The 27,636-nt window shown below is 42.7% G+C and overlaps 1 protein-coding gene across 4 annotated transcripts in view; it reads right to left on the bottom strand.

Moving 5' to 3' along the window:
• The window catches only part of LOC139549138 (echinoderm microtubule-associated protein-like 2), a 31,409-nt gene extending 3,793 nt beyond the window's left edge, over window positions 1-27,616 (bottom strand). The window contains exons 1-14 of one of the 4 annotated variants that reach the window (XM_071359290.1): window positions 27,458-27,616; window positions 14,972-15,178; window positions 12,898-13,030; window positions 12,544-12,648; window positions 7,440-7,462; window positions 4,618-4,747; window positions 4,000-4,149; window positions 3,091-3,160; window positions 2,918-2,932; window positions 2,676-2,786; window positions 1,026-1,121; window positions 709-843; window positions 485-584; window positions 142-296 (exon numbers count right to left, since the gene is read on the bottom strand). In XM_071359290.1, the coding sequence (XP_071215391.1) occupies window positions 142-296; window positions 485-584; window positions 709-843; window positions 1,026-1,121; window positions 2,676-2,786; window positions 2,918-2,932; window positions 3,091-3,160; window positions 4,000-4,149; window positions 4,618-4,747; window positions 7,440-7,462; window positions 12,544-12,648; window positions 12,898-13,030; window positions 14,972-15,178; window positions 27,458-27,530 (1,503 nt within the window). In that variant the 5' untranslated portion in view covers window positions 27,531-27,616. Of the gene's footprint in view, window positions 1-141; window positions 297-484; window positions 585-708; window positions 844-1,025; window positions 1,122-2,675; window positions 2,787-2,917; window positions 2,933-3,090; window positions 3,161-3,999; window positions 4,150-4,617; window positions 4,748-7,439; window positions 7,463-11,156; window positions 11,284-12,543; window positions 12,649-12,897; window positions 13,031-14,971; window positions 15,179-17,133; window positions 17,271-27,457 lie in introns of those variants that run through there. The other 3 variants (XM_071359292.1, XM_071359291.1, XM_071359293.1) reach the window with 3 other exon arrangements.
• Window positions 27,617-27,636: the final 20 nt, after the last annotated feature.

Here is a 27,636-nt window from a genome sequence, read left to right as displayed (position 1 = left end):
GTAACCGTTATGTGCTAAGGAAAAAGTCAAGGGAAGTGATGACCTCAGCAGTCTGGATTTTGGCTCATATAGAGTACAGCATGTCCTTATCTGCATAAGGTTTACTCATCCTTACGAGTCATCCACACCCTCTTCTCTCACCTCCATCTCACTCTGCTTGTTATAGTCGTGGTCCCAGAGCACCATCTTGCGGTCCTTCCCTCCACCGGACACCAGTGTACCGTCCTTCAGCACACACAAGGAGAAGATCCCGCCCTCATGGGCTCTCGCCACCACCTGGCTGATCCGGTTCCCACCTGTCAATCACAAACAGCTGTCAAATAATATGCTTCAAGGAGGGACGTTTGAGGTGGACTTGTGTGATTGGTACTTTATTCTTAATAAATTGCTTTCATGAAAGTAAATAAATGGATGTGTGAATTGAATGACTGATTGCAGAGCACTGATTTATGGAGGCTGAGAAGGCGATTGTCTTCAAACAGACCTTTGGCCCAGACGTAGATGTTTCCACTGGAGTCTCCTGTGATGGCGTCTCCGTTCTCAGCAAAGGCCACACACAGCACGTACTTGGGCTTCTCGTTTTTCTGGGAGAAAAGGTTTAACAGTTCTGTTATAATTCAATAATTACTTTGTGTACACAATATAATATTTTTTTTACAGTTATCAGTTGTAACAGGAGACAGAAGTTAACAGAAGTCATCCACATACCTCAAACAACCCCTGGCGCTTGGTGAGTGTGTTCCCGTCCATGGTCCAGAAGTTCAAGTGGGACTTCCCACAGGTGACGATCAGGTTGGCGTCCATGGGGTGGAAGGCTGCGGCCAGCACTGAGTCATTGGAGCACTGAAGGGGATGAGAGGAGAATTAGACCCCTGAACTGGCAGACAATGGTGACTGACCGCACCACAGACTACAACACTTACTCATACCCAAGCCTACACTGCTGACGCCTTCACTTTTCTTTATTTATGATAATCGCAGCTCCCCTCATGCATACTGTAGTATAGTCTGTGAGGATTCATCACCTTCACATCCGCCAGCTGCTTCTCCTTCTGCCAGTTCCACACAGACAGGATGTGGTCATTGGCGTCATCGACGGCACAGAGATGAGCACCACCATTCTGTTGAAGCACAGGTATTTGTCAGAGCTATATATATATATATATCTAATGTAAATAAATGGCTCTATTTGGTTCAGACAATTTATGGATATTTAACATATAAAAGGTGCATTCGAAAAGTATTCAGACCCCTTGACTTTTTTCCACATTGTTACGTTACAGCCTTATTCTAAAATTGATTAAATTATTCCCCCCCCCCTCAAATCTACACACAATACCCCATAATGACAAAGTGAAAACAGGTTTTTAGAAATGTGTGCAGATTTAATAAACAAAAATATCACATTCACATAAGTATTCAGACCATTTGCTTTGAGACTCAAAATTGAGCTCAGGTACATCCTGTTTCCATTGATTATTCTTGAGCTGTTTCTACAACTTGATTGGAGTCCACCAGGGGTAAATTCAATTGATTGGACATGATTTGGAAAGGCACACACCTGTCTATATAAGGTCCCACAGTTGACAGTGCACGTCAGAGCAAAAACTAAGCCATGAGGTCGAAGGAATTGTCCGTAGAGCTCCGAGACAGGATTGTGTCGAGGCACAGATCTGGGGAAGGGTACCAAAAAAATGTCTGCAGCATTGAAGGTCCCCAAGAACACAGTGACCGCCATCATTCTTAAATGGAAAACGTTGGGAACCACCAAGACTCTTCCTAGAGCTGGCTGCCCGGCCAAACTGAGCAATCGGGGAAGAAGGGCCTTGGTCAGGGAGGTGACCAAGAACCCGATGGTCAATCTGAAAGAGCTCCAGAGTTCCTCTGTGGAGATGGGAGAACCTTCCAGAAGGACAACCTTCTCTGCAGCACTCCACCAATCAGGCCTTTATGGTAGAGTGGCCAGCCGAAAGCCACTCCTCAGTAAAAAGCACGACAGCCTACTTGGAGTTGGGAGATAGTCAGGATCGAGGGAAAGATGAACAGAGAAAAGTACAGAGATCCTTGATGAAAACCTGCTCCAGTGCTCAGGACCTCAGACAGAGGCGACGGTTCACCTTCCAACAGGACATCAACCCTAGGCACGCAGGAGTGGCTTCGGGACAAGTCTCTGAATGTCCTTGAGTGACCCAGACAGAGCCCAGGCGTGAACACCTCTGAAGAGACCTGAAAATAGCTGTGCAGCGACACACCACATCCAACCTGACAGAGCTTGAGAGGATCTGCAGAGAAGAATGGGAGAAACTCCAAGCTTGTAGCGTCATACCTAAGAAGACTCACGGCTGTAATCGGTGCCAAAGGCTCTTCAACAAAGTATTGACTAAAGGGTCTGAATACTTATGTAAATGTCATATTTCAGTTTTGATTTTAAATTTGCAAACATTTCTAATAACCTGTTTTTTCTTTGTCATTATGGGTTATTGTGTGTAGATTGATGCGGGAAAAAACGATTGAATCCATTTTAGAATAAGGCTGTAACGTAACAAAATGTGGAAAAAGGGTCTGAAGGCATAGTATGCTGCCTATTGTCATGGAACATGCTTTCAAAGTAATAATGAAATACTATGAATGACTTTCTCAAAGTTAGGTCTGTAATCACGTTGTGGAGCGCTTACCGATTTGGAGAAGGCCACACAGGTGACCGCCCGGTCAAACACGCCCATCCCAATGATATGCAGGGTATTGAGACTGACCGAATCCCACACACGCACATGAGGAGGCAACAGCTGAGAGAGAGAGTGTGTGTCAGAGAAAGAAATTGGATACAGTGCTGTCATGTATTACAGTGAAATATATAAGATGGTCATAAGGGGACATAACAGGTCATTTCTTCAGAATGTGTTGATTTTAAATGTACCTTGCCCTCTAACAGCTGATAATGAAATTAAGGAAAGAGAGAGAAAGGGAGTGGGTCTGAGAGAGATAAATTGGAAACACCGCAGTCATGTACATACTACTGTGAACCACAATACGATTCCCAGAAGAGGTCATTCCTTCAGAATAGAAGAACATTTTGATTTTAAAATGTACCTTGCCATCTTTGGAGGTTCCAGCGACTTGTCCAGTGGCTATGGTGACCATGTCTGGATGGATGCCTAAGCTGCCGGGGAAGACGCACAGCGACAGTGATGTGGTCATAAGGCTAAGCTAACCTTTCCCACTGTCCTCTGGGGACTTGTTGTTTGTTTTTCAGTCTCTGTACTCAATGGCCTGTAATGCAGTCTACGTCAACTCATATATCCAGCCCTTCATTTTTAACAGTTAATAATACTTCAAAAAGCAAATAATGGGGCCCTACAACAAACACACTGGTATAAAGGCCCTTGAAGACGTATAAGTGTTGTGATGATACATAACTTTCATGAACGCATTTGCACATTTTGAAGATAACGTTGAATTTATTATAGCCATACTGAAAACATTAGTCTACAATACAAATGAAAAAGTATGCTGGTCAGGCATATCAAAGAGTTGGCTGTAGCCCAGCATGTATGAAAATGATACTGTGCAAGTAGGATATTACCATATACAGCCCAACCTTTGTTTGCACAGGAGACACTGCCTCAAACAGGATCTCATTTAAATAGAGTTACTTTATCCTGAATCAATGTGTCATTCAAGGAAGTTCTCTTTGCACAGTAAGCCTTGGAAAATGCAAATCTACCTTGCCCCGGTTTCAATCAAATTATAGCTGATGATTATCAGATGAAACTGTGAATGCCATACAGTGAGCAATCACATTGAGCTAAATGTATTCCAAATGAAACCTCTTGCCCTTTTGCGAAGCCTATCACGTGCATTGCTACATCACCCACCGCAGTGAAAGTTAAGGCTAAGGAGAAAAGGTACATTTCCTCAAGAAAAGTTGTGTGCTTGCGCCAGTCAACCAAAGGTTATGGTAGTGGGAGATGCTGAACCAAGCACACCAACGAGCCTTACCATTTGACATCGTCGTTGTGGCCCAGGTAATGTCTCTGCTGCTGTTCCTCCACATTGTAGAGCACCACCACGGAGGCATTGAAGTAGACTATCTCCCCGGTGGGGAGCAGGTAGAGGTTGGAGCGGCAGTCTCTGCCCCTGTACCCATACCTGGACAACCGAGGGTTAAGGACCACAACAGTAATCCTGTCTGAACAACCATAGTGTTGAACAGTAGGAGGCTGATGCTATCTCAGAACTTATGGGAGGTAAGTACAGTACAAACCAAAAGACGTTACTCTCCAGGGGCCATAAACTCATAAACACAAGTGATCAACTAAACAAAATAATAAAGTGGTCTTATATTCTTGTGTGACGTCAGTAATGCAACACTGAAATGTCCTTTCTCAAAATGTGCATTATACTTCTATAGCCATTGTCCCAAACCAAGCTTTCCCTGGTTCATTTGGGGCGTAATCATTAGTCCAACCCTAGCAAACTGAAAATGTGCAACAAAAACAAGTTTATATTGGAAACATTCAGGTAGGTCCCTTCCTGTTCTTACGTTTAGTTCCTAGTGAATACACCCCTGTATGCCGAAGCAGCACTACTCTCTGTTTGTCAGTGACAGAAGGATACACCCACTGCAGTTTGAGCTTGTGCTCAGGCAGCGCCCCCTTGTGGTCCAGGCTGTAGCTGTCCCTCTTCTGGTCAGGCATGTGCATGGTGACTGGCCGACCCCTCAGGAACATCCTCACATAGCCATCCTCTGACACAGGAGAGGGGGCGAGAGAAGAACATGAAGGTGAGGGATAAAAAATAAAATAAAAATGTATGGTGAAACACTCTACCGTTCCTTGCAAGCATGATAGCATGTACGGTAGGTAGTGAAATGTAACAGCCTTTTGAACATAAGCACTCAATGAAATTCTGTTCCCCCACCCATGTAAGATGCAGGATTTGTGCATTGAAATCACTGAAGCAAAATACAGTGAATTCGTTAAGTATTCAGACCACTTAACTTTTTCCACGTTTTGTTATGGGCGTTGGGCCCTGAGCTGACAAGGTAAAAATCTGTTTATCTTCCTCTGAACAAGGCAGTTAACCCACTGTTTCTAGGCTGTCATTGTAAATAAGAATTTGTTCTTAACTGACTTATTATTATTTTATTAATTACATCACAGCCTTATTCAAAATGGATTAAATGGGTTTTTTCCCACTCATCAATTTACACACACACACACAATACCCCATAAATGACAAAGCGAAAACAGGTTTTTAGAAATTGTTGCAAATGTATTACAAATTTAAAAGTATTTCAGACCCTTTATTCAGTACTTTGTTGAAGCCCCTTTGGCAGCAAATACAGACTTGAGACTTAGGTATGACACTACAAGCTTGGCACACCTGTATTTGGGGAGTTTCCCCCAATCTTATCTACAGATACTCTCAAGCTCTGTCAGGTTGGATGGGGAGCGTCTGGTCTCTCCAGAGATGTTCGATCGGGTTCCATTCCTGGCTCTGGATGGGCCAATCAAGGACATTCAGAGACTTGTCCCAAAGCCACTCCTGCTTTGTCTTGGCTGTGTGCTTAGAGTCGTTGTCCTGTTGGAAGGTGAACCTTCACCCCAGTCTGAGGTCCTGAGCGCACTTGAGCATGTTTTCATCAAGGATCTCGCTGTACTTTGCTCTGTTCATCTTTGCCTCGATCCTGACTATCTCCCAGTCCCTGAAAAACATCCCCACTGCATGATGCTGCCACCACCATGCCTTGCCGTAGTGATGGTGCCAGGTTTCCTCCAGACTTGGAGGACTTGGCATTAAGGCCAAAGAATTCAATCTTGGTTTCATCAGACCAGAGAATCTTGTTTCCCATGGTCTGAGAGTCTTCAGGTGCCTTTTGGCAAACTCCAAGTAGGCTGTCGTGCTTTTTACTGAGGAGTGGCTTCCGTCTGGCCACTCTACCATAAAGGCCTGATTGGTGGAGTGCTGCAGAGAAGTTTGTCCTTCTGGAAGGTTCTCCCATCTCCACAGAGGAACTCTGGAGCTCTTTCAGATTGACCATCGGGTTCTTGGTCACCTCCCTGACCAAGGCCCTTCTTCCCCGATTGCTCAGTTTGGCCGGGCAGCCAGCTCTAGGAAGAGTCTTGGTGGTTCCCAACTACTTCCATTTAAGAATGATGGTGTTCTTGGGGACCTTCAATGCTGCAGACATTTTTTTGGTACCCTTCCCCAGATCTGTGCCTCGACACAATCCTGTCTCGGAGCTCTACGGACAATTCCTTCGACCTCATGGCTTGGTTTTTGCTCTGACGTGCACTGTCAACTGTGGGACCTTATATAGACAGGTGTGTGCCTTTCCAAATCATGTCCAATCAATTGAATTTACCACAGATGGACTCCAATCAAGTTGTAGAAACATCTCCAAGGATGATCAATGGAAACAGAATGCACCTGAGCTCAATTTCGAGTCTCATTGCAAAGGGCCTGAATACTTATGTATACATTTTCTAAAATTTCTAAAAACCTGTTTTCGCTTTGTTATTTTGAGGTATTGTGTGTAGATGGATTAAAAAAAAGAAAAATATTCATCCATTTTAAAATAAGGCTTTAACGTAACAAAATGTGGAAAAAGTAAAGTGGTCTGAATACTTTCCGAATGCACCGTATATAGCTTTAGTGTATGTCATTTCAAACTGTTCTGAAGCTTTGCAGAATTTCTTTTATTTGAGGCACTACAATTACTCAGGGTACCCCATAATAGCGTCTCTCTTGGCTGACATGACATCATATAAAAACAAATTGCGGTTATGGTTGGCATTATAGTGCTGCGGCTGCTGTGAGTCAATTGAGCTCAATAAAGGAGCAGTGTGCTGTGCTCTCTGGCTCTGACCATGCAGCTCTGCGCTCCCTAATCATTTACCCAAGCACTCAGAGGACAAGGGAAAATGCAGGTAATTGGCTTGTTAAAAATGAATACAGCCCCCAACAATAACAGACAGGCTATTGGTTGTTGTTTATTGGGCACGTTCATTCTTTACTTCGGTGCTCCTGTTTCATGGATTTCCGTGTAGTAACCTGGGCAATGCTTATTTGTTATGGGGCGGCAGGTAGCCTAGTGGTTAGAGCGTTGGGCCAGTAACCGAAAGATTGTTAGATCAAATCCCCGAGCTGACAAGGTAAAAATCTGTCGTTCTGCCCCTGAACAAGGCAGTTAACAACTTCTTATTTAAAATGACGGCCTAGGAGGGTTATTAACTGACTTGCCTAGTTAAATAAAAGGTTACATAAAAAATTAAAAATGCTCAGTGCCTGGAAATGCTTTTGTTTGCATGTAATGAATTATCTTTGGTACACTGTATTCTTTCGTCAAACTGTGAGGTATAAAGGGTGCCGAGTATGGTAAAGGAATCACACACACACACACACACACACACGCCTGTGGCTGTGCTAGGACGTACCTGCATTGACAGCGCATTCTTTGCTGAAACAGAAAAAAGAGATATTAGTGGATTGTCATACACATCAAGGTGACTGTTAAGACACTGAGCAGTTAACGTTTCTGAGACGCAGTTTTTTTTAACTCGTGGTGTTGCTGCAATGGACTCAATTATTCAGTGACCTCATCCTTTATTCCTGACTGCCTACTTACATTTTTTTAAATTTTTTAAAAATCTACAGTAGAATTACAGTAGAGCCCATTTACCAGCTCCACAATGCACGTTTAGCATTATCCAAATAGTGCTGCAAGATTAAAATCAGTAGCTCATACTGTAGCGCATATAGACAACATACACATATAACATACAGTGTTCACAGACGCAAACACAATGCGGAAGGGAAAATACTGTATTCGTGATGAGATAGGGGTAGCCGTAAATACAAGAGAAATGGAAAAATAAGGAGAGTTATTGTGAGAGAGAGTGGTAGAGAAAGAAATAAAGAGCAAGAGAGAGTGACAGAGACAACACGACAGTCAATATCCTATAGAGTGGCCTCTCCAGCACTATCCTACAAGAGCTGAAAAGTAATGAGTTTCTGTCAAGGCCACTGACAGATTGCCGAGGTAGGACAGTTTGAGAGTACCATGGCAACACAGTCACAGGAGTGATGATAAGTAAGATAAGAGAGACTCTAGGAGAAACAATCCCTCTCAGTTTGTCGGGAACATGAATTGCGTGAAATAGCCACGAAGGCCATCTTAACCATCCGAAAGTATAGTGCAGTAGGTTATTCAGTTTGGAGGGAGACTCTGGATACAATTACAATACCACTGAAGATTGTTCTTTGACAGCTTGCTTTATTCATTCTTGCTATTCAAACTGAAGATGTATTGTAGTACATTTGGGACAATAAAAAAAAGTTTGGATACTCGCAAGGCACAGCACACACCAAGTATCAATTTTGGTCGACAGACTGAAAACCCAAAAGGGTGAAGTAAACAGTGAGGATTTTATATTTCTGTCCTTGGCAGAGCATTCATCCACTACAGTGTATTACATCTGGAGACTGGTTGTTTGTGGGGCAACCAGAGACAGCCGGGGAAGGGCTCTCTTTAAAGTGGTTAAGAAAATACCTGTTTGTCTCCCTGCCTGCGGCTTTCAAAAAGAGGAGAGGCCCTGTTGTGTCCAATGAGAGACGCTGAAAGAGCCAAAGCCACAAAGGCATTTACTTGGTAGATATTTATGATCTGTGTGTTTGTTTCTTTTCAATTCATTAAAACAAGTAGCAATCTGTACTATTTGGTACAAGATAGTTACTTATTATGTTGAATTCTTTGAAGTAAGTACCAGAAAATACTCTATTGCCTAGCATCATTATCGAGTAAATTCCAGGTGCTACAGGAATACAGAGAACAATACATCCATAATGGCCTCCTGTACAGATTGTTGTAGCTTTTCATCATTTTACATGGACTTCACAAAGAGCAAGACTACATTCCACATGGAAAACGAGAGGACATGGAACGTGTGATACTATTGTGTTATCTCAATTAGTAAAAGACATGCATGATGGAGTCTGTACTGATGTGAACAGTTGTCTAGCATAAAGCAAACAGAAATTGTGGCCAATAACGTAGTGGTCTTGCGGTTTGAGTGTTTCAGGCAATTACTGGATGGTGATGCAGCAGTGGAGAGAGTGGTTTTAGTCAGGTTCCTGTGCACTCAGACAATACGGCTGAGATTTTCAGAGCAAATGAATGCTAGGCACTCAGTGAGCTGTGTTATCCCAGCAGCGAAGTGATTGAGAGCCTACTGTATCAAACACTGTATGACAAATCAGCATAGAGAGATAGAAAAGTGGTCAAACAGGATATCATGAGCTCTTCCTCAACCAGTATTTGCATGTGCGTTCAGACCCCTGAATCAAATTTGCCATTCAAATACATGCAATCTGTTCCTCGTCCTCAGGCTCAGCTATACCATCGAGCCAGTCTGCAATCAGGGTGCGTCAGTCGATATGTTTAATGCACGTGGATGAGCAAAAGTGCCAATCAATAGCCATTCTGCAGAGCAAGAGGAATCAGTAATCCAAACCAGCCACCCACGATCACAATGAAACTGAAACATTGCAACAGCGAGGGGGGAATGTTAAGTAAGCCCCTCTCTGTCATAGAGAATCAAGCCCATGTGGAAAAAAATGCCCATTCTTTTTGGTTTGTTGACTCACACACCCGTAATGTAATTAAGGATCTGCCCAAAACTGGAACAGGACAGCGCTCCCCCTAGCCTATTCATAGACGCCAACTCTAGTGTCTATTCACAAAGGTATCTTCCGATCAGGGGGTTTAGTTAAGAGCCCCGATGCTCTGTCTGAACATGAACACGCATCGCTTGCGATACAGTTTTGGTAACATAAGGACTATATCAGCGAAAAATAATAATAATAATTTTTAAAAAAAGGTTGAATTACTACACACTTTTCTAGGGTCACCACGCACCCATACTTCCATGTTACAGCACTTGTTTACAGAAAACAGAGGGAAGACACCTGTGCTAATCAGCTATCTGCGTCTCTGAACACCTGTGTGTAAACAGAAGACAGACAACACAAACGTGATGTCACTGAAAAATACTGTCAGCTGCAACTGTGTTAAAACCGGTTCAAAGTGTACAGTGAGTGTTTTGTGAAATTATTGTGAAATTATTTTGAGGTTATATGAAAGTAGAGGGATTTATGATTCTAGAACCGTAACGCAATTGAGAATCGATTCACGTCTAGATGGAGTATTTGATTGTTTTGGCTTCCAGAGCCAATTCACCCTTTAAACAGAACATGTAAGGTCCTTGGACTAAGGAGTACTGTTAGGCTCCTTTAGTCCAATATTAAGCTAACCTGGGACCATGTGAACTACAATCCCGGCGCTCTGTTTTAATGTTTAGTAACGTTAATAATCCTCGCTTGCAATACGCCCTCTACTTTCACATCACATTAAAACAATTTCACAAATGCAAAATATATACTTACTGTACACTGTTTTAACACAGTTGCAGCCTATAGTATTTTTCAGTTACAACCCTTTTCTGGCGTACTTTTTCCGTTACACACAGGTGTTCTGAGCATGCTAGAAAGCAAATTAGCACAGGTGGTGGCTTCTTTCTTCCGTCTGTCTTCAGTAATCAGCGCTGTAACATGGAAATACGGTAACCATAACCTTATAAAAGGTGTGTATCAATTTAACTTTAAGCTTTTTTGAAAATTATTTGTTGCCGATATGAAAGATAAGGTGCTTTATGCTTCCAAAACCATACTGCAACAATATGCATTTTGACCAAACGTTGTGGCTCTTGAAGCGGCAATATGTTACTTTTTGGGCGACCTGACCAAATTCATATAGAAATGTGAGTTATAGATCTGTCACTCATTGAAAGCAAGTCTAAGAAGCGGTATATATGTTCTCTGTGCAAACTATTAGGTTTTTTTCTACCAGGAAATGGCAGAGTGATTTCTGCATATTGCACCTTTAACAGTTTGTTGTAAATCCCAATTGACCTTTGTTCTGTGCTGCCCCTCCCCAAACCCCACTGAAAATAAAACCATCAAAAGGTCTGCATGACCACAATTTTTTTTTTTAAGTTACTGCTTCCTGTTGGAAAAACGATCCATCCACCCAAAATGGCTTTTTAAACAATCTCCTTCCTAACTGCAAACTGTTTAAGTATAAAGCATTCCTTTACCTGGGTGATCTCTTCATGGTAACTTTTCCGTTAGGTAACAGCACAGTGTTGGCAAGGTGGTTCACAAAACAGAACCCTGTCGACAACTAACAGGCTTCCTTGATGATGCAGTTAACTTTACTGGGCACTTTTTCCACCAATGGGGAAGCGCTTCCTTACTCTGCTGGACCTCCCCTCTGCTCGGTAACCACACCTCCTTTACCTACACCCCTGAAATTTGACACCCTCAGCAGAGTGAGCTCATTGATGGAGGAGGGAGTGGACGGACTGACTGTATCCATCTGTCTTTCAAAGCTTAATAGCACTTCCATAAAACCAATCAGATCTTGTTATCTACTATTCAAACAATGAGCAGGTGTGGGGCGTTTATGTTCGGTACAAGCAACCAACCATGCATCTTCCTTTACTAATCAACTGTGCTGTGTTCACCATTACTTAGATGTATGTAAATAATGATGCTGTTAAATACAGTAACCTACATAACACTGCACCGGACTAAAATGATGGAAGTACATGTTAAAACACATCAGCAGATCTGTATTTCTATACGTAAGTCGTCAACATAGAGGGATCATATCACCACCCTCCCCGACTGTCTCCTCTCCTCACTAGACATCCAGCGTGCATTCACATGCTCTCTCCACAGAAATACAACACCACGGTGTTACACAGCAATGCATCCGTGGTGCATTCACACAAGTGTTTAATGGTCCTTTGTCATCTGATCTGAACAGCGAGAGGTTAAAAGCAACGATCGGGCTACTTATCAGAGTGTCCTAAATTGGACGTCAACAAAACCACACCGAGACCTTGGGACCTCTACTGTCAGAATTCAAATGTCAGCCCGAGGAAGAGCTGGGAAGAACACAGACCCACACCATAGGTCACCTGTCTGACCGAAAAGGGAGAAAGAAAGGGTATTTACAGTATATATCTGGCAAGGGAGGCAGATATGGCTGCTCAGGATGTGGCAAGCGGTCTTGATATTTTCCCCAGAGATCAGAGATGAGCTGTACACCCATTCTCAGATGTCGGGTCGACTGTACAGATGTATATGAGGTATGCACAGATGTATATTAGCACTGATGTGAGCTACGGCTACAGACTCCTTGTGGATAAAAGAGGGACATAGTTAACTGTAACACTGAGCGGCCTAAGAATAAACTTACAGTATGTGAGAATGCAGTGCTAAGGTGCTCCCTGCTTTGGTCCTCTCTAGCCAATGACTACATCATTGTCAGTCAGAGGGTTGCTTGGCTGCACACCATGATCTCTCAGTTAGCCAGAAAGAGCAGGAGTGATTGCTGTGTCAGGGTTTCGAGGTTTAGCTGAGTCAGTGTCTGTGTTTAGCGGGTTAGCGGTGTCTGTGCTTGTTTCAAACTGTCACCTGCTCCTGCCACATGCGGAGCTGCTGGACGAGGTGGTTCTGCTTCTGCTGTCAGACACCATCTCCTTCCTGGCCGTGGAGAGACGCTCTGTCGACATGCTCTTCCTGGTGGGGGAGGATAGGTGAGAGGGGGAAGAAGGAAGAGGAAAAAGACGAGAGGTGGAAAGAGAAGAGTGAACCAGGGTATTGAGAGGGATATGAAAGGCAAGAAATGTCCCCAGTCATTAGTTTACAGTGCCTACTGTACAGTAGATTCAATGCCACACTGCCACCCTAAGGTTGAGTTTGGAAATGCACATTAGAAGTATACCAAGAAAAACAGTATTAGATCCACACATTCGGACAATGGTGTACCTTTTGATTGACAGCGACACTTCCTTTTTGGGAGAAGAGGGGGAGGAAGGGTATCCCCCCGTACGTTTCTGCTGGACATAACCATTGCTGAGAGTGAGAGGCTTGGATGGTAAGGCTTGCAGGTGTTGGCGCACTGGCATCAAGAGGGAGAGAATGGTTCAGTAAACAGATGTATGTTGTTGAAGTTTTTCAATCGACACTGCAAATTCTTACCAAAGACTACATACAGTAGTAGTACATGGTTTATCTCCATTGCAAGTCTCATCTTTAAATACATGTAAAAAATATATATAGTTTCCTGATCTTTCTTATAGCTCTCAGATATAGGAGAGACACTTCAGAACAAACTTCCTTTAGAAAAATAATTTTAAAAAATCTATCTGTTCATCCATGTATGAAGCTGTTATTCAATGCGTTTCTATGGGACAAATGAAATGTTTAAATCAACAAATTTTTATATATATTTTTTGATACCTTAAGCTGATTCCAAATCACATAGCCATATGATCCTTGGTATGACAATCTTAAAACAATTCCCCCTGGCTAGCAACCAACACTCTCCACACCTTGTGCATCAGGTTTATAATGCAACATCCTCAGTAGTAGTAGCCTCACATATCAAGCTTCTAGACTCTCCTATTACAGCTAGTACAGTTGAAATCGGAAGTTTACCTACACCTTAGCCAAATACATTTAAACTCAGTTTCACAATTTCTGACATTTAATCCTAGTAAAAATACCCTGTCTTAGGTCAGTTAGGATCACCACTTTATTTTAAGAATGTGAAATGTCAGAATAATAGTAGGGAGAAGGATTTATTTCAGCTTTTATTTCTTTCATCACATTCCCAGTGGGTCAGAAGTTTACATACACTCAATTAGTACTTTGGTAGCATTGGGTCAAACATTGCGGGTAGCCTTCCACAAGCTTCCCACAATAAGTTGGGTGAATTTTGGCCCATTCCTCCTGACAGAGCTGGTGCAACTGAGTCAGGTGTGTAGGCCTCCTTGCTCGCACACACTTTTTCAGTTCTGCCCACAAATTTTCTATAAGATTGAGATCAGGGCTTTGTGATGGCCACTCCAATACCTTGACTTTGTTGTTCTTAAGCCATTTTGCCACAACTTTGGAAGTATGCTTGGGGTCATTGTCCATCTGGAAGACCCCATTTGCGACCAAGCTTTGACTTCCTGTCTGATGTCTTGAGATGTTGCTTCAATATATCCATACAATATATCCACATAAAAAGTACGATCTTTGTCCCCATGTGCAGTCTGGCTTTTTTATGGCGGTTTTGGAGCAGTGGCTTCTTCCTTGCTGAGTGTCCTTTCAGGTTATGTCGATATAAGACAAGTTTTACTGTGGATATAGATACTTTTGTACCTGTTTCCTCCAGCATCTTCACAAGGTCCTTTGCTGTTGTTCTGGGAGTGATTTGCACTTTTCGCACCAAAGTACGTTCATCTCTAGGAGACAGAACCCGTCTCCTTCCTGAGCGGTATGACGGCTGCGTGGTCCCATGGTGTTTATACTTGCGTACTGTTGTTTGTACAGATGAACGTGGACTTGTGGAGGTCTACAATTGTTTTCTGAGGTCTTTGCTGATTTATTTTGATTTTCCCATGATGTCAAGCAAAGAGGCACTGAGTTTGAAGGTAGGCCTTGAAATACATCCACAGGTACACCTCCAATTGACTCAAACTATGTCAATTAGCCTATCAGAAGCTTCTAAAGCCATGACATTATTTTCTGGAATTTTCCAAGCTATTTAAAGGCACAGTCAACTTAGCGTATGTAAACGTCTGACCCACTGGAATTGTGATACACTGAATTATAAGTGAAATAATCTGTCTGTAAACAATTGTTGGAAAAATTACTTGTGTCGTGCACAAAGTAGATGTCCTAACCGACTTGCCATAACTATAGTTTGTTAACAAGAAATTTGTGGAGTGATTGCATAACAAGTTTTAATGACTCCAACCTAAGTGTACGCAAACTTCCGACTTCAACTGTATGTCGACGAGACTACGATGGTCTAACGTGGTCCCAGCCTCCTAGCTCCCCAGCCCCTCACTCTTGGTGGGTGCGGCCACGGTAGGCCTCCTCCCCCCAGCTCCGGCCCCCGGCTGGGTCAGCTCCTCACAGTAACCCAGTCTGCGCAGCGCGTCGGCCAGTTCAGCCTTCAGCAACTGGAGCTCATCCTCCTGCAACTGGACACGCTGCTCCAGGTGGGACAGGCGGTCGTCCACCTCCATGGTGCTGCCCGAAGACACGTTGTCATCTGGGAGATAGGGGGAGAAGGAAAAAGTGACAGATAGAGAAGGTGTCAGGAGCATGGAACAAAAGGTGTTTTGTTGTTCACCCAGTGCAGTAGCAGGAATTTGCATAATTCTCCAAGCTTTATGTGTTTGTTTTTGCTAATAAAGATTACACTAGGCTACTTCCTTGACAAACAGTATGTTGGTCTTAGATTCCTACACCAAAAATGACAGTGCTGGAGTTTCTGACAGAGATGAAAAGCTGTATTTGCTTGAAACAAAACTGAGGCCAAACCCGTTTTGAAGATTTTTTCTCTACATCACTGAAGAATAGCGGAGGTTCATAAAGATGACGGCCCTCATGCACTTAACACAAATGCCTCGATTGCTAAGTTAACTGTATTGTACACTGGCCTCCTTTACTCTTTTGTGTGTTGTCATTAGCACATTATACCTGGGTACCCCAGTTCTAGCTCCAAGACGCCGGCAATTTGAAAAAGTATATTGTGCTGAATCATTAGCGCATTGAACCATGTCGCGCGCCGTACTTTAAAAACTCATTGAATAGTGGTAAAACAATGACGTCATTTCTGAATTACTACATCTTTATGCACCTTCGCCATTGTGTGATGCTGGCTAGACCCTAACCCCTCGTCCTTCACTGGGATGACATCATTTGGCTGTCCAATTCAATCCTCTGTTTCAGCTCCAATGCTTAACTGTGCAATATCAGATAGGATGCCCTGTAACTGAAAAGTCTGACAATGTTTTCAAATGTCTTTCAACAAAACAATGCTGTTAGATCAGATTTTGTGACAATGCAACAGCATGCTGTACATACAGTATAATGCTGAGTTGACGACTGTTTGTTAGTTGATAACATTCCCGTATTCGTTATCATCATATGCCATTCAAATGACCAAGAGCCATTTATTTGCATACGACAATTCTACCTGGACTAATATGCATCTCTGCCATGCAGTACTGCCAACATGATTTCTGAGTATAATGCAAACTCTGACTGACATGCCTATTTACTCTGCCTGTCAATGAACCAATTATCTCATCTCTCAGTCAGAAATATTGTGGAAGAACACACATATTCAAAATTGGGCAGAGTGGAGAGTTTGACTTTAAAAATCCCAACATCTGTAAGAGGTTTTTATTCAGCAGGAGGGGAAATGAAAGAACATGTCAAACTGGATACTCCGACATGACAAATAGCTATTGGATTTTATGGGGACTTAGGTATCGTTTTTCATTAGGGAAATAACCAGCAAGATTCTTTTCCCAAATTGAATTACTTGGCTGATGCTGTCAATTAACCATGGCGTGCTTTATAACCTTGGTCACAATTTGAAATCTGCTGAGTAAAGCATTGATAAGATTTCAAATCGCCTCTGCAGCAAATGTAAATAACACTGCCAGGTTACAAAACAACCACAGCTATGGAGGTTTACTCCACCCATCCCCATGTCACAAACTAAAACACCTCATTGAAACGTTTCTGGTAATGAATTAAGTGTGATCATTCATTCATTTAAACCTACCTAATTATTCAACAACGAGTCCACATGAACGCCATCCCATTACTTTGTTAATGAAACAGCCTTCCCGCTCGCACTTTACACACAGTAGCTGTCCGACAGACTGCAGGCTTATGATGCATACTCAATAACTTTCTCTTTACTGCCTCCAGCAGATGACACAGCACAGGCAAAGGACAGCTACAGCTAGCACAGTTAAAGCAGGTGGCCTCAGTGTTAAAAAATGCATGGCTACTAATGATATAATATGAAAATGACTAAATGGGGAGAGGAGAGAGGGAATGGGAGGGGAGGAGGGAAGGTTAGCTCTATGGCGTAAGGTGGAGAGGGATGAGCCCCTGTGTGATGCGAGAGGACAATGGAGGTCGGGGGCGAAACCAAAGCCTGCTGAAATATTCATAGGGCTCTGGGCTCTGCTTGCCTTCCCTTACCTGTCATGCTCAGTCACTCAGCCAGTCACTCCGTCAGACAGCCTGCTCTCCTCTCCTTAGCTCTCTTGGGGGCTCCCGGGATGCCAAGTCTGGGCTTCTTTCTTATGTATGGTTTTCCCCTCCTCTCCTCTACAGCCAGTGCCTGTTCTGCCTCCCTCTTCCTGGACCAACACCCCCCCCCCCCCCCCTTATTCTCCTCCTCCTCCCTAGCGGTACGTGCAGCTCACAAAGAGACAGGCGAGTCACAGTTTGTAACAGGACACTGCTCCCTGCAGCCCTGCCTCCACAGCGGCAGCAGCAGTGGATGCAGCCTGAGTCTGGGAGGGAGGCTGGCTTGGCTGGGGGCCAGAACTATACTCTGCTGCAGAAACAGCCAGGCACTACCAGGAAGTGAGACTGCAGTGGGTGGGATCCGAGTCTCCTCCATTCATGACACACAAACACACTCACTCACTAACACACAGATACATGTGTATGTGCTCACATCAGCCACACCGTGGCATGGCTGGAATCATACTGTACATAATATCAATGACAGACACAATTTAGCCCCCTGCCTTCATCTCCAAGGAAGTCACTGAGGTCTTCTCTATCAATAACACACACACACCACTGGGACCAGCGTCTACATGAGTAACAATGTGAGCAAACCCTAGGGAGGGGATCCCACTACCAGCTGTCACACCATGAAAACGGTAAAGACACCTGAACGCTGCCCTGTAGGTCTGAGATTTCCAAATAGATGAGCCATTGTTGTGGCACGCCGTCTGAGTCAGTCAATAAGACAAATAGGCCAGATGGTCACAAGTTAAAAGTACATTTACAAGCCTTTTTACCTTCTATTGTTTGCATTCATAATAAATCAATAGCTTATTGCGGGATAAAATACACCTGTACACTCAATTGCGATCTCAGCTGTTTAAGTGCTTAACCTCTAGTGACACTACGAGCTAAATTGTCAGCACCAGACCATTCAGAGTCCAGACTCGAGCTTTGGTCTCACACACACACACACACACACACACACACACACACACACACACACACACACACACACACACACACACACACACACACACACACACACACACACACACACACACACACACACACAAAAAGGCAGCAACCAGTAAAGAAGCTGGTCAACCCTGACCAAGATGGCTCCAAAGCCAATTCAACCTCCTTTTGGCAGAGGAGCTGAGCTGCTCCCCTCTGTATTCCACCGTCTGGGGTGATCCGCAGCCTGGAACAGATCCTAAGTCTGCAGCACATCCAGGCTACCCAAATAGCACATTTGGCACATTAGCACAAGTTGTGGGAACATGTGTTTTTGGTTTCACATTGGTTGTAGGAACGAAGCCATACGTTTCATAACCTGGTAAAACTAAGCTTTTTAAAATGTTCTGAGAACAGAAGTGAACATTTTGAATGTTTTGGGAACGTTCATTTTTAGGTTGCAGTGAGGTTCTGACAACGTTTTACTCTGGATCCTTCATTTCACTGCACCTATCCGGTATGTGACAATAAAACAATGTATGTGACACAGTTTTTTTTTTTTTTGGGGGGGGGGGGGGGGTTTATTAATGATTATTTTGAGGTTTTTGAATAACTTCCTTAAAACTTTCACTGAATGTTTTAATAATAACATTTCTAGCTTATTTTTGGTAAACTTTTTGGAACTTCGAGCACAAATAGGACACATGGAAATTGGAGATATAACTTTGAAAGCATCATACCGGCTGTATTTCTGTATGTTGAAAGTTACATATCTTGAAAACTTGATTGCTGACATGCAAAACATTTTGGGACTATATCAACAATGGACTAACCTTAGCCACAACCAGATTCAAACAGTCTCTAAGAGCTTTCCACACCTGGATTGTGTAACATTTGCCCATTATCCTTTTCAAAATTCTTCAGCCTCTCCCAAATTGGTCGTTGATCATAGCTTGACAACAATTTTGTGTGGCGCCATAGATTTTCAACCAGATTTAAGTCAAAACTTAAATGAATATGAATATGTATGAACTTTCCAATTTGTAAGTCGCTCTGGATAAGAGCGTCTGCTAAATGACTTAAATGTAAATGTAAAACTGTAACTCGATCACTCAGGAACATTCACTGTCTTCTTGGTAAGCAACTCCAGTGTAGATTTGGCATTGTGTTTTATGTTATTGTCCTGCTGAAAGGTGAATTCATCTCCCAGTGTCTGGCAGACTGAACCAGGTTCTCCTCTAAGATTTTGCCTGTGCATAGCTCCATTACGTTTCTTTTTTATCCTGCAAAACTCCTCAGCCCTTAACGATTACAAGTACACTACCGGTCAAAAGTTTTAAAACACCTACTCATTCAAGGGTTTTTCTTTATTTGTACTATTTTCTACATTGTAGAATAATAGTGAAGACATCAAAACTATGAAATAACACATATGGAATCATGTAGTAACCAAAAAAAGTGTTAAACAAATCAAAATTATTTTAATATTTGAGATTCTTCAAATAGAGCTTTGGTCACACACAAACACACACAGACAGCTTTCTCTCAATCAGCTTCATGAGGTAGATACCTGGAATGCATTTGAATTAACAGGTGTGCCTTTTTAAAAGTTGATTTGTGGAATTTCTTTCCTTCTTAATGCGTTTGAGCTAATCAGTTGTGTTGTGACAAGGTGGTGACAAGGTATACAGAAGATAGAGAGACCAAGTAAAAGACCAAGTCCATATGATGGCAAGAACAGCTCAAATAAGCAGTCCATCATTACTTTAAGACATGTAGGTCAGTCAATACGGAGCATTTCAAGAACTTTGAAAGTTTCTTCAAGTGCAGTCGCAAAAACCATCAAGCGCGATGATGAAACTGGCTCTCATGAGGACCACCACAGGAATGGAAGACCCAGAGTTACCTCTGCTGCGGAGGATAAGTTCATTAGTTACCAGCCTCAGAAATTGCAGTCCAAATAAATGCTTCAGAGTTCAAGTAACAGACACATCTCAACATCAACTGTTCCGTAACAGACACATCTCAACATCAATTGTTCAGAGGAGACTGTGTGAGTCAGGCCTTCATGGTCGAATTGATGCAAAGAAACCACTACTAAAAGGACACCAATAAGAAGAAAAGACTTGCTTGTCCTTTGGTCTGGAGTCCAAACTGGAGAGTTTTGGTTCTAACCGTGGGTGAATGGATGATCTCTGCATGTGTATTTCCCACCGTAAAGCATGGAGGAGGTGTTTTGGTGAGGGGATGCTTTGCTGGTGACACTGTCTGTGATTTCTTTAGAATTCAAGGCACACTTAACCAGCATGGCTACCACAGCATTCTGCAGCGATACGCCATCCCATCTGGTTTGGGCTTAGTGGGACTATCATTTGTTTTTCAACAGGACAATGACCCAACACACCTCCAGGCTCTATTTTACCAAGGAGAATGATGGAGTTGCTGCATCAGATGACCTGGCCTCCACAATCCCCCGACCTTAATCAAATTGAGATGGTTTCGGATGAGTCGGACCACAAAGTGAAGGAAAAGCAGCCAACAAGTGCTCAGCATATGTGGGAACTCTTTTAAGACTGACTGTTGGAAAAGCCTTCCAGGTGAAGCTGGTTGAGAGAATGCCAAGTGTGCAAAATTGTCATCAAGGCAAAGGGTAGCTGTTTGAAGAATCTCAAATATAAAATATATTTTGATTTGTTGAACACTTTTTTGGTTACTACATGATTCCATATGTGTTATTTCATAGTTTTGATGTCTTCACTATTCTACAATGTAGAAAATAGTAAAAATAAATAAAAACCCTTGAATGAGTAGGCGTTCTAAAACCTTTGACCGGTAGTGTATATCCATAACATGATGCAGCCACAACAATGCTTGAAAATATGGAGTGGTACTCAGTAATGTGTATTATTGGATTTGTGTACTCAGCACAAAAAGCAATTTGCTTTGTAATTTTTTTTGCAGTATTACTTTAGTGCCTTGTTGCAAACAGGATTCATGTCTTGTGTTATTTGTAACAATTGTAACAAACAATTTGTACAAGCTTCCTTCTTTTCACTGTCAATTAGGTCAGTATTGTTTAGTAATTACAAATATTGTTGATCCATTCTCAGAGTTCTCCTATCACAACCATTAAACTCTGTAACTGTTTTAAAGTCACTATTGGCCTCATGGTGAAATCTCTGCGTGGTTTCCTTCTTTTCCGGCAACTGAGTTAGGAAGGACATCTGTATCTTTGTAGTGACTGGGTGTACTGATACACCATCCAAAGTGTAATTAATAACTTCACCATGCTCAAAGGGATATTCAATGTCTTCTTCTTTTTTTAATGTTTTACCTATCTACCAATAGGTGCACTTCTTTGCGAGGCATTGGAATACCTCCCTGGTCTTTGTGGTTGAATCTGTGTTTGGAATCCACTGCTCGACTGAGGGACCTTACCGATAATTATGTTTGGGGTACAGAGATGAGGTAGTCATTCAAAAATCATGTTAACCACTATTATTTGTTACACAGATTGAGTCCATGCAACTTATTATGTGACTTGTTAAGCAAATGTTTACTCCTGAACTTATTTAGGCATGCCATAACAAAGGGGTTGAATAATTATTGACTCAAGACATTTCAGCTTTTCATTTTTAATTGATTTGTACAATTAATTAAACATAATTCCACTTTGACATTATGCACTATTGTATGTAGGCCAGTGACATTTAAAAAAAAAAAAAGCAATACATTTTCAATTCAGGCTGTAACAGCACAAAATGTGGAAAAAGTCAAAGGGTGTGAATACTTTCTCATGGCATTGTACAGTACATAAGACAGAAGGTAACTTAAGGCACAATTTGTGCTGTGAACATTGTTGTTCTATAGTAGTTAGTTGAATGACTGCTCAGAAATGAGCCTTTGTTACCATCTGTATGTTGTTACTCAAGACTGTCAGTGGCATCGTTTAATTTACCGTCATAACTGTTGCTCAAGACTGTCAGTGGCGTCGTTTAATTTCAACTGTTAACATTATGAATTAATCAAGAAGCAGAAATCAAAGTTAGATTTGTACTTTGTTCGACAGATAAAAGCAGAGTAAAAGTTGTACTGATAAATACAAGTTAATAAGAAATATTTACAGTGACATTATTAGTGTGTTTAGCCTACTCCTGCGCCTTAACTCCCAATCACGGTCTACCTCTTAGACAGGGTGTGATGCTCAGACTAAGCCATCCACATCCCCAGCTAGCCTGGCACCTAAGTTGTTTCAAATCAAAAACGGGAACAACTCACTGTACTTCACTTTTGAGAGAATGTTTCCAACTCTGCCTGGTTGGGTTATGAACAGCTCTGCCTCCCTGACAACCTCCACAAAGGCTAGAATGTCCCCAGTCCCCAGCATGATGGATGCCACTAGACTTTAATGCTGCTAACTCAGCGTCTGTGGTGTCCATCAAGTCCTTGAGGACACCAATGGACTTGATAATCCTGTCTGCTGCTTGCTCAGTCATGTTTGGAGCCAGGCCCTTCAAAAATTACTTCAAGAAGCTGAGGTGTTCCAGGTGTAAGTCAATGGGGATATTCTTTCCCTTCCCATTCCAGAACCTGTTCCATGTAAGACTGTGTGCCAACCGAGGGGAAAGAGTGGCAATGACTTGCAAGGGCAGTAGAAGGGTACTCTACGAATATTGGCTATGACCATAGATCTAGTAAAACAACAGAGCTACAGTGAATAACCTCATCAACAGGTTTATTACAATATTTATTAGTTTCCAAATAAACTTTATATTTCCATGTAAATACATGGGTAGCCATGAGAAAGACACATCAATATGACAACAAAAACAAAATCTCTCTCTCTCCAGATATACTCCAGACACCTAAATCAATCCTGCCATAAAGTTACAATCATTTATTAAAAGGTACATCAAAACAACTGCTACTGAAATTCAAGTAGGCCTACAATTTGAACACTGGCCTGAATGTCTGAGAGAAAAAATATAGATCCCAAAGATGGGAGATAAAACCTGAACATGAAGACTATGTGTGTGTGAGTGTATGTGTAATGCATAAACAGTTTTATTTTTTCTCTTATCTCAGGGCCCTATGATGCATTGCATTTGCAAAAGACCAAATTCGATAAAAGTCTGTCAGTCATTTGTGCACAAGGCCGCAGTATGATGCCACCATTGCTGAAGACACGCTCCACCGGGGCACTGGAGGCAGGCACTGCCAAGACCCTGATGGCCACTTGGGACAGTGAAGGAAGAGCCTTCCTGTTCATTGCCCAGAACAAGAGGGCGTTCTGTCCTTCGCATATGTCAAGGTAGTGACTTAGCTGTAGTGCTGGAGTGGTCCCAACAGCTTTCTTCTGCCTCTTACAGTATGCTGCAAACAGCTCTTCTTCTTGTCCAAGACTATGGTCCTCTCGCTCTTCCTCATCAACAAGAGGCACAGCTTGCTCAGTCCCTGCAGCCAGATCCAAGGCAGCTGCTTTGAGGTAGACTGGATCTGAAAAGGGGGCAGTGATTCCATTTTGTGTCCTGGCCATTTTCACATTGATGAAGATTCCAAGAAATATTTTGGTTCATGGATGCCTGGAGACTTCTGACCAGGCCGCTCAGGAAATGGACGTGAGGCTTCCACTGTTCCAGGTGGTGATTCAGAGACAGGACAGAGGGAACAAAATAACTGATTGTGACTATCTTCACCCCCTGAGTCATATCTGTTGCTTCTCCAAATTTCTTCAGGATGTCCACCAACTCCTTCAACTTATTCCACTCCTGTACTGTGAACAACAACTCCTTGTGCCCAGCCTTTTCTAGAACATGACTGAGCTTTAGATGGTCACATTGGATAACTGCCTTCACTTTTGTTGAGTTCCATCTTGTGTTGACAGCAGCAGGGATGCCTCATTCCCCAAATTCAGCCTCAAACACCTCTTTGAATGTTGTGCTTGTATGCAGCAGTGAGCTGATTTTTGATAACTCTGAAAGAGAAGGAGTCATCACTTTTGTTTCTTTCAAGCCATCTCCCACCACCAGCTGGAGAGTGTGGGCAAAACCCTGCAAGCGCTGTTTTTTTGCAATAGCAGCATCCACTGTTTGCTGGTCTTCCAGGGTTAGGTCATTCCAGAGCTCTGGGTCATCAAGGTGATCTTCATCATGTATTTCATCTTCTTGTTCAGTGGGGAAGCACACCGTGAATGCTTTTCTCATGTTGGCAGCATTGTCACTAAAGATATGGTCCAATTTATCTTTAATGCTGTACTCACCACATATGGCCTCAAATTGCTCACAGATTATTTTCGGCCGTGTGTGGGCCTTTGAAGCGGTCACAGGCCAAGAGATTGGACTTGAGCTGTATCCTCTCTCCATCTTTCTTCACACAGTGCAGGAACCCCCTCATCTTTCGGTCAGACCAAATGTCCACTGTGACTGAAACATGGTCTGTGTTGCTCAACTGAGTTTTCAGTTTTGAACGTCTCTCTGTAGCGAGGTTCTCTACTTTTGATGTCTATGTTCTACGACACACTTGGCTGCACTTACTGTCAACCACGGACAGAAAGTGACCAAAACTCTTGTTTTCCACAATAGACAGAGTCAAGTTGCAATTGATAACCAGGTCGGACAGTATTGCATTGTTAATAGCTTTCTGCTGTGGATGATTCATGCTGTACAGCCCTACACGGGTCTCCATGAACTGTCAAATTGGAAACTGTTGTGACACTTTGTTCATCTGGTATTGTTCAAATCTGTAATTGAGCGGCGGCAGTAGCGCCGCAAGTTTCTTCCCGCATGTTTTGCAAGTTGCAATACGTTTTTTGTTGACTACAGCGTAGTCTTTATATCCGAAAATAATAATTTGGGGTATCATCTTTCCAAGGGCTCCATCTGAATTCACCCGCCGAAGTTCCTCGGCACTGCCATGCGCAACTTTTTCTCCACTGGCACAATTTGATTGGCTGCTGTCCAAACTGTAATCCGTTGAATGAAGAGTTGACGCGCTACACACTTTTTTTAATAGCATAATTTTTCATATTTTGGCTTGGGAGGGTATCAAGTCAGTTCGAGTCAAAAGGCTCAAGTCCAAGTTAAGTCACGAGTAATTGGTGTTAAAGTCAGTCGAGTTGCAAGTCATCATATTTGTGACTCGAGGCCAAGTCAAGTGACTCGAGTCCAAGTCATGTGACTCGAGTCCACACCTCTGGTATTAGGCGCATGTGACAAATAAAATGTGATTTGATTTGAAAACATCTCCCCTGAGAAAATCTTTCAGTGCAGTTATTTGCTTATGTTGTGTCCTCCAGTTCTGATATAACTGCTCCTATAGCAGAATCAACACCAACCTCCTCAGGAGCAGCCATTGTTGTTATGATTTTCGACTTCGGTGCCCACAGATTATCAGAGGATGCTGATTGGTCCGGCCATACAGCGGCTAGAATGGAGAGGCTCAAATGATTTGAATCTTGTCGTGACCAAACTGTATCCGTGTAGCGAAACAGAATGTAAGCTTTCGAGATCAGGATGGTTCGTACGAGGCTAGAACATTACCAAAATTGAAATGAAACGTAACCATGTTTGAACTTTTAGGAAACGTTCTGTTAAAGTAATGAAATACCAAGATTTTTTTTGTTTTTATGTCAAGTGACTTAAATGTGCTGAGAATGTTCCAAAGCCAAGCAACTGTCCTGCACCATTCACAGAAAGTTGTGGTAGGGTTGTATGCAAAATAACCATAGGACAACCACACTTTCACCAAGCTCTAAGAAACATATTGTAGCGACCCGCACAGACAGCGGTGTGTTATGTGGTAGGCTATTAGTGGGTTGTGTTGTACTTACCAGTGTTCGCGGGGTCCGACATGCCAATCAACCTGCTATCTGCCAATCATGGGGATGCCTGGAATGTTCTGATGCCGGGCATCCTGGTGTTTGGCGGAGTGGCGTGGAGGGGGGTTGGGCAGGGGGATGGAGCATTGGAAGTTAAGACCAGGTTTAGCCATTGTTCTCTCTCTTACGTCTGGGCTTCACAAGAGAAGGTCACAGTTGGCTTGTGGGGTATCTTTCGTATTTGGCGTGGGCTATGGCCAAACAGTAGCCTGTGTAAAGTTGGGTTAATAAACCGTCAATTCGTAAACTCAACCCTCTGTCTGGACAATTGTTCCTTTATGATCTTGTCAGGTCATTACAATATGGTTCTCAGAACGTTATGTCCTAGCTGGGTAGGCATTGGCCAACGGAGACCATGGCAGGACACCCCGGCTGGGTACTGTGCATAGTAGACCCTGCCATGGGAAATATCTTCTCATGGTTACAGGGTCAGGACAGCCTGGCCATTTGAACAGATGACATGCCTTTCTCCATGTCTGTCTACCTGTCACTCAATATGGTAGGCTATCTTCTACTTATAGGCTATTTTTAGACCTGCATGTAGCCCAATACACAGAACCTGAGTTTCACAGATTTTTGTTCAGCAATACATTAATTACCTTTCAAGTCTATTTAGGTACGCTACACGGTCCCTTCAAATATCCTATGTTTACTCGCAATTCAATTTCATCACACTGCTTACGTGCATAATTGGATTTGTGAACCATGTCAAATTGTATTGGATAGCATGGGTGCATAAAATATAACTAAATACTGTAGAGTAAAAAACATTACCAGAGGTGTGTGTTTTCTTTTCTTCTCACGTGCATGAACCTGGTCTTGTGATGTGGCCAGTTACAGCATCATTGCATCAGCTTTTCTTTGATGAGCTGTATTGTTATGATCACCCTTTACACTACAGTCATGTCCAGCCCCTGCTGCCCCTCAAAAAGTGAACACCATTCTCTAATTTACAACAGAGAGATGAAGCCACAACAGTGTAATTCCTCTGCCACTCTTCTCTCTAAGGCAATTACACTTCATCTGAAACAGTGAAACCATAATATGAAAATAGTTCCACTATTAAATATCATAGAGATAGCCTATCTGTTTTCCCCCAGTCGGAAAATATTTTACATAAAGTCAAAGAGGGTTTGCAGGTCGGCTACACCAGAACCAAATCTTTTTCTAAATACATGGCTCTGGGTTACACCTATCACAACATAGCAGTGGGTTAACGAAGTTCACGACAGCCTGCTCTATGATGGATGGATAGATAGAGCAAAGATCATTCTAACGATGCAAGCTAACATTCTATTCAATAATCTGTAGCTCGAGCTACATCTCTGTTTCGTGTAAACTGATAGGGAACCTGCAAACAGGTGCATGCAAACCTACAGTCCCAGCAGTGTGCCACGGTTCATATCAAAATCGGTCGACTCAGAGCTGCAAGCAAGTCAAAGGAGAACTCACCATTGCAGTACTGGAGAAGAAGTGAAGTGGTATCATAAAGGTTCCCACATGATGAAGCGATCCTCTCCGACATTTCTTTCTTTTCAAGCAGACCCGTCACTTCCCCCCTTCTTGCAGCCTCCTTATCCGCACGTCTTTCCTCCTCACTCTTTCACATTCAGAAACCTTCAACACCTTTC

This window comes from Salvelinus alpinus, chromosome 22 (assembly GCF_045679555.1).
Source record: "Salvelinus alpinus chromosome 22, SLU_Salpinus.1, whole genome shotgun sequence".
In the NCBI taxonomy this organism is placed as follows: Eukaryota; Metazoa; Chordata; class Actinopteri; order Salmoniformes; family Salmonidae; genus Salvelinus; species Salvelinus alpinus.
Note: the sequence above shows the minus strand (reverse complement) of the source record. Positions and strands in the feature narration are given on the sequence as shown.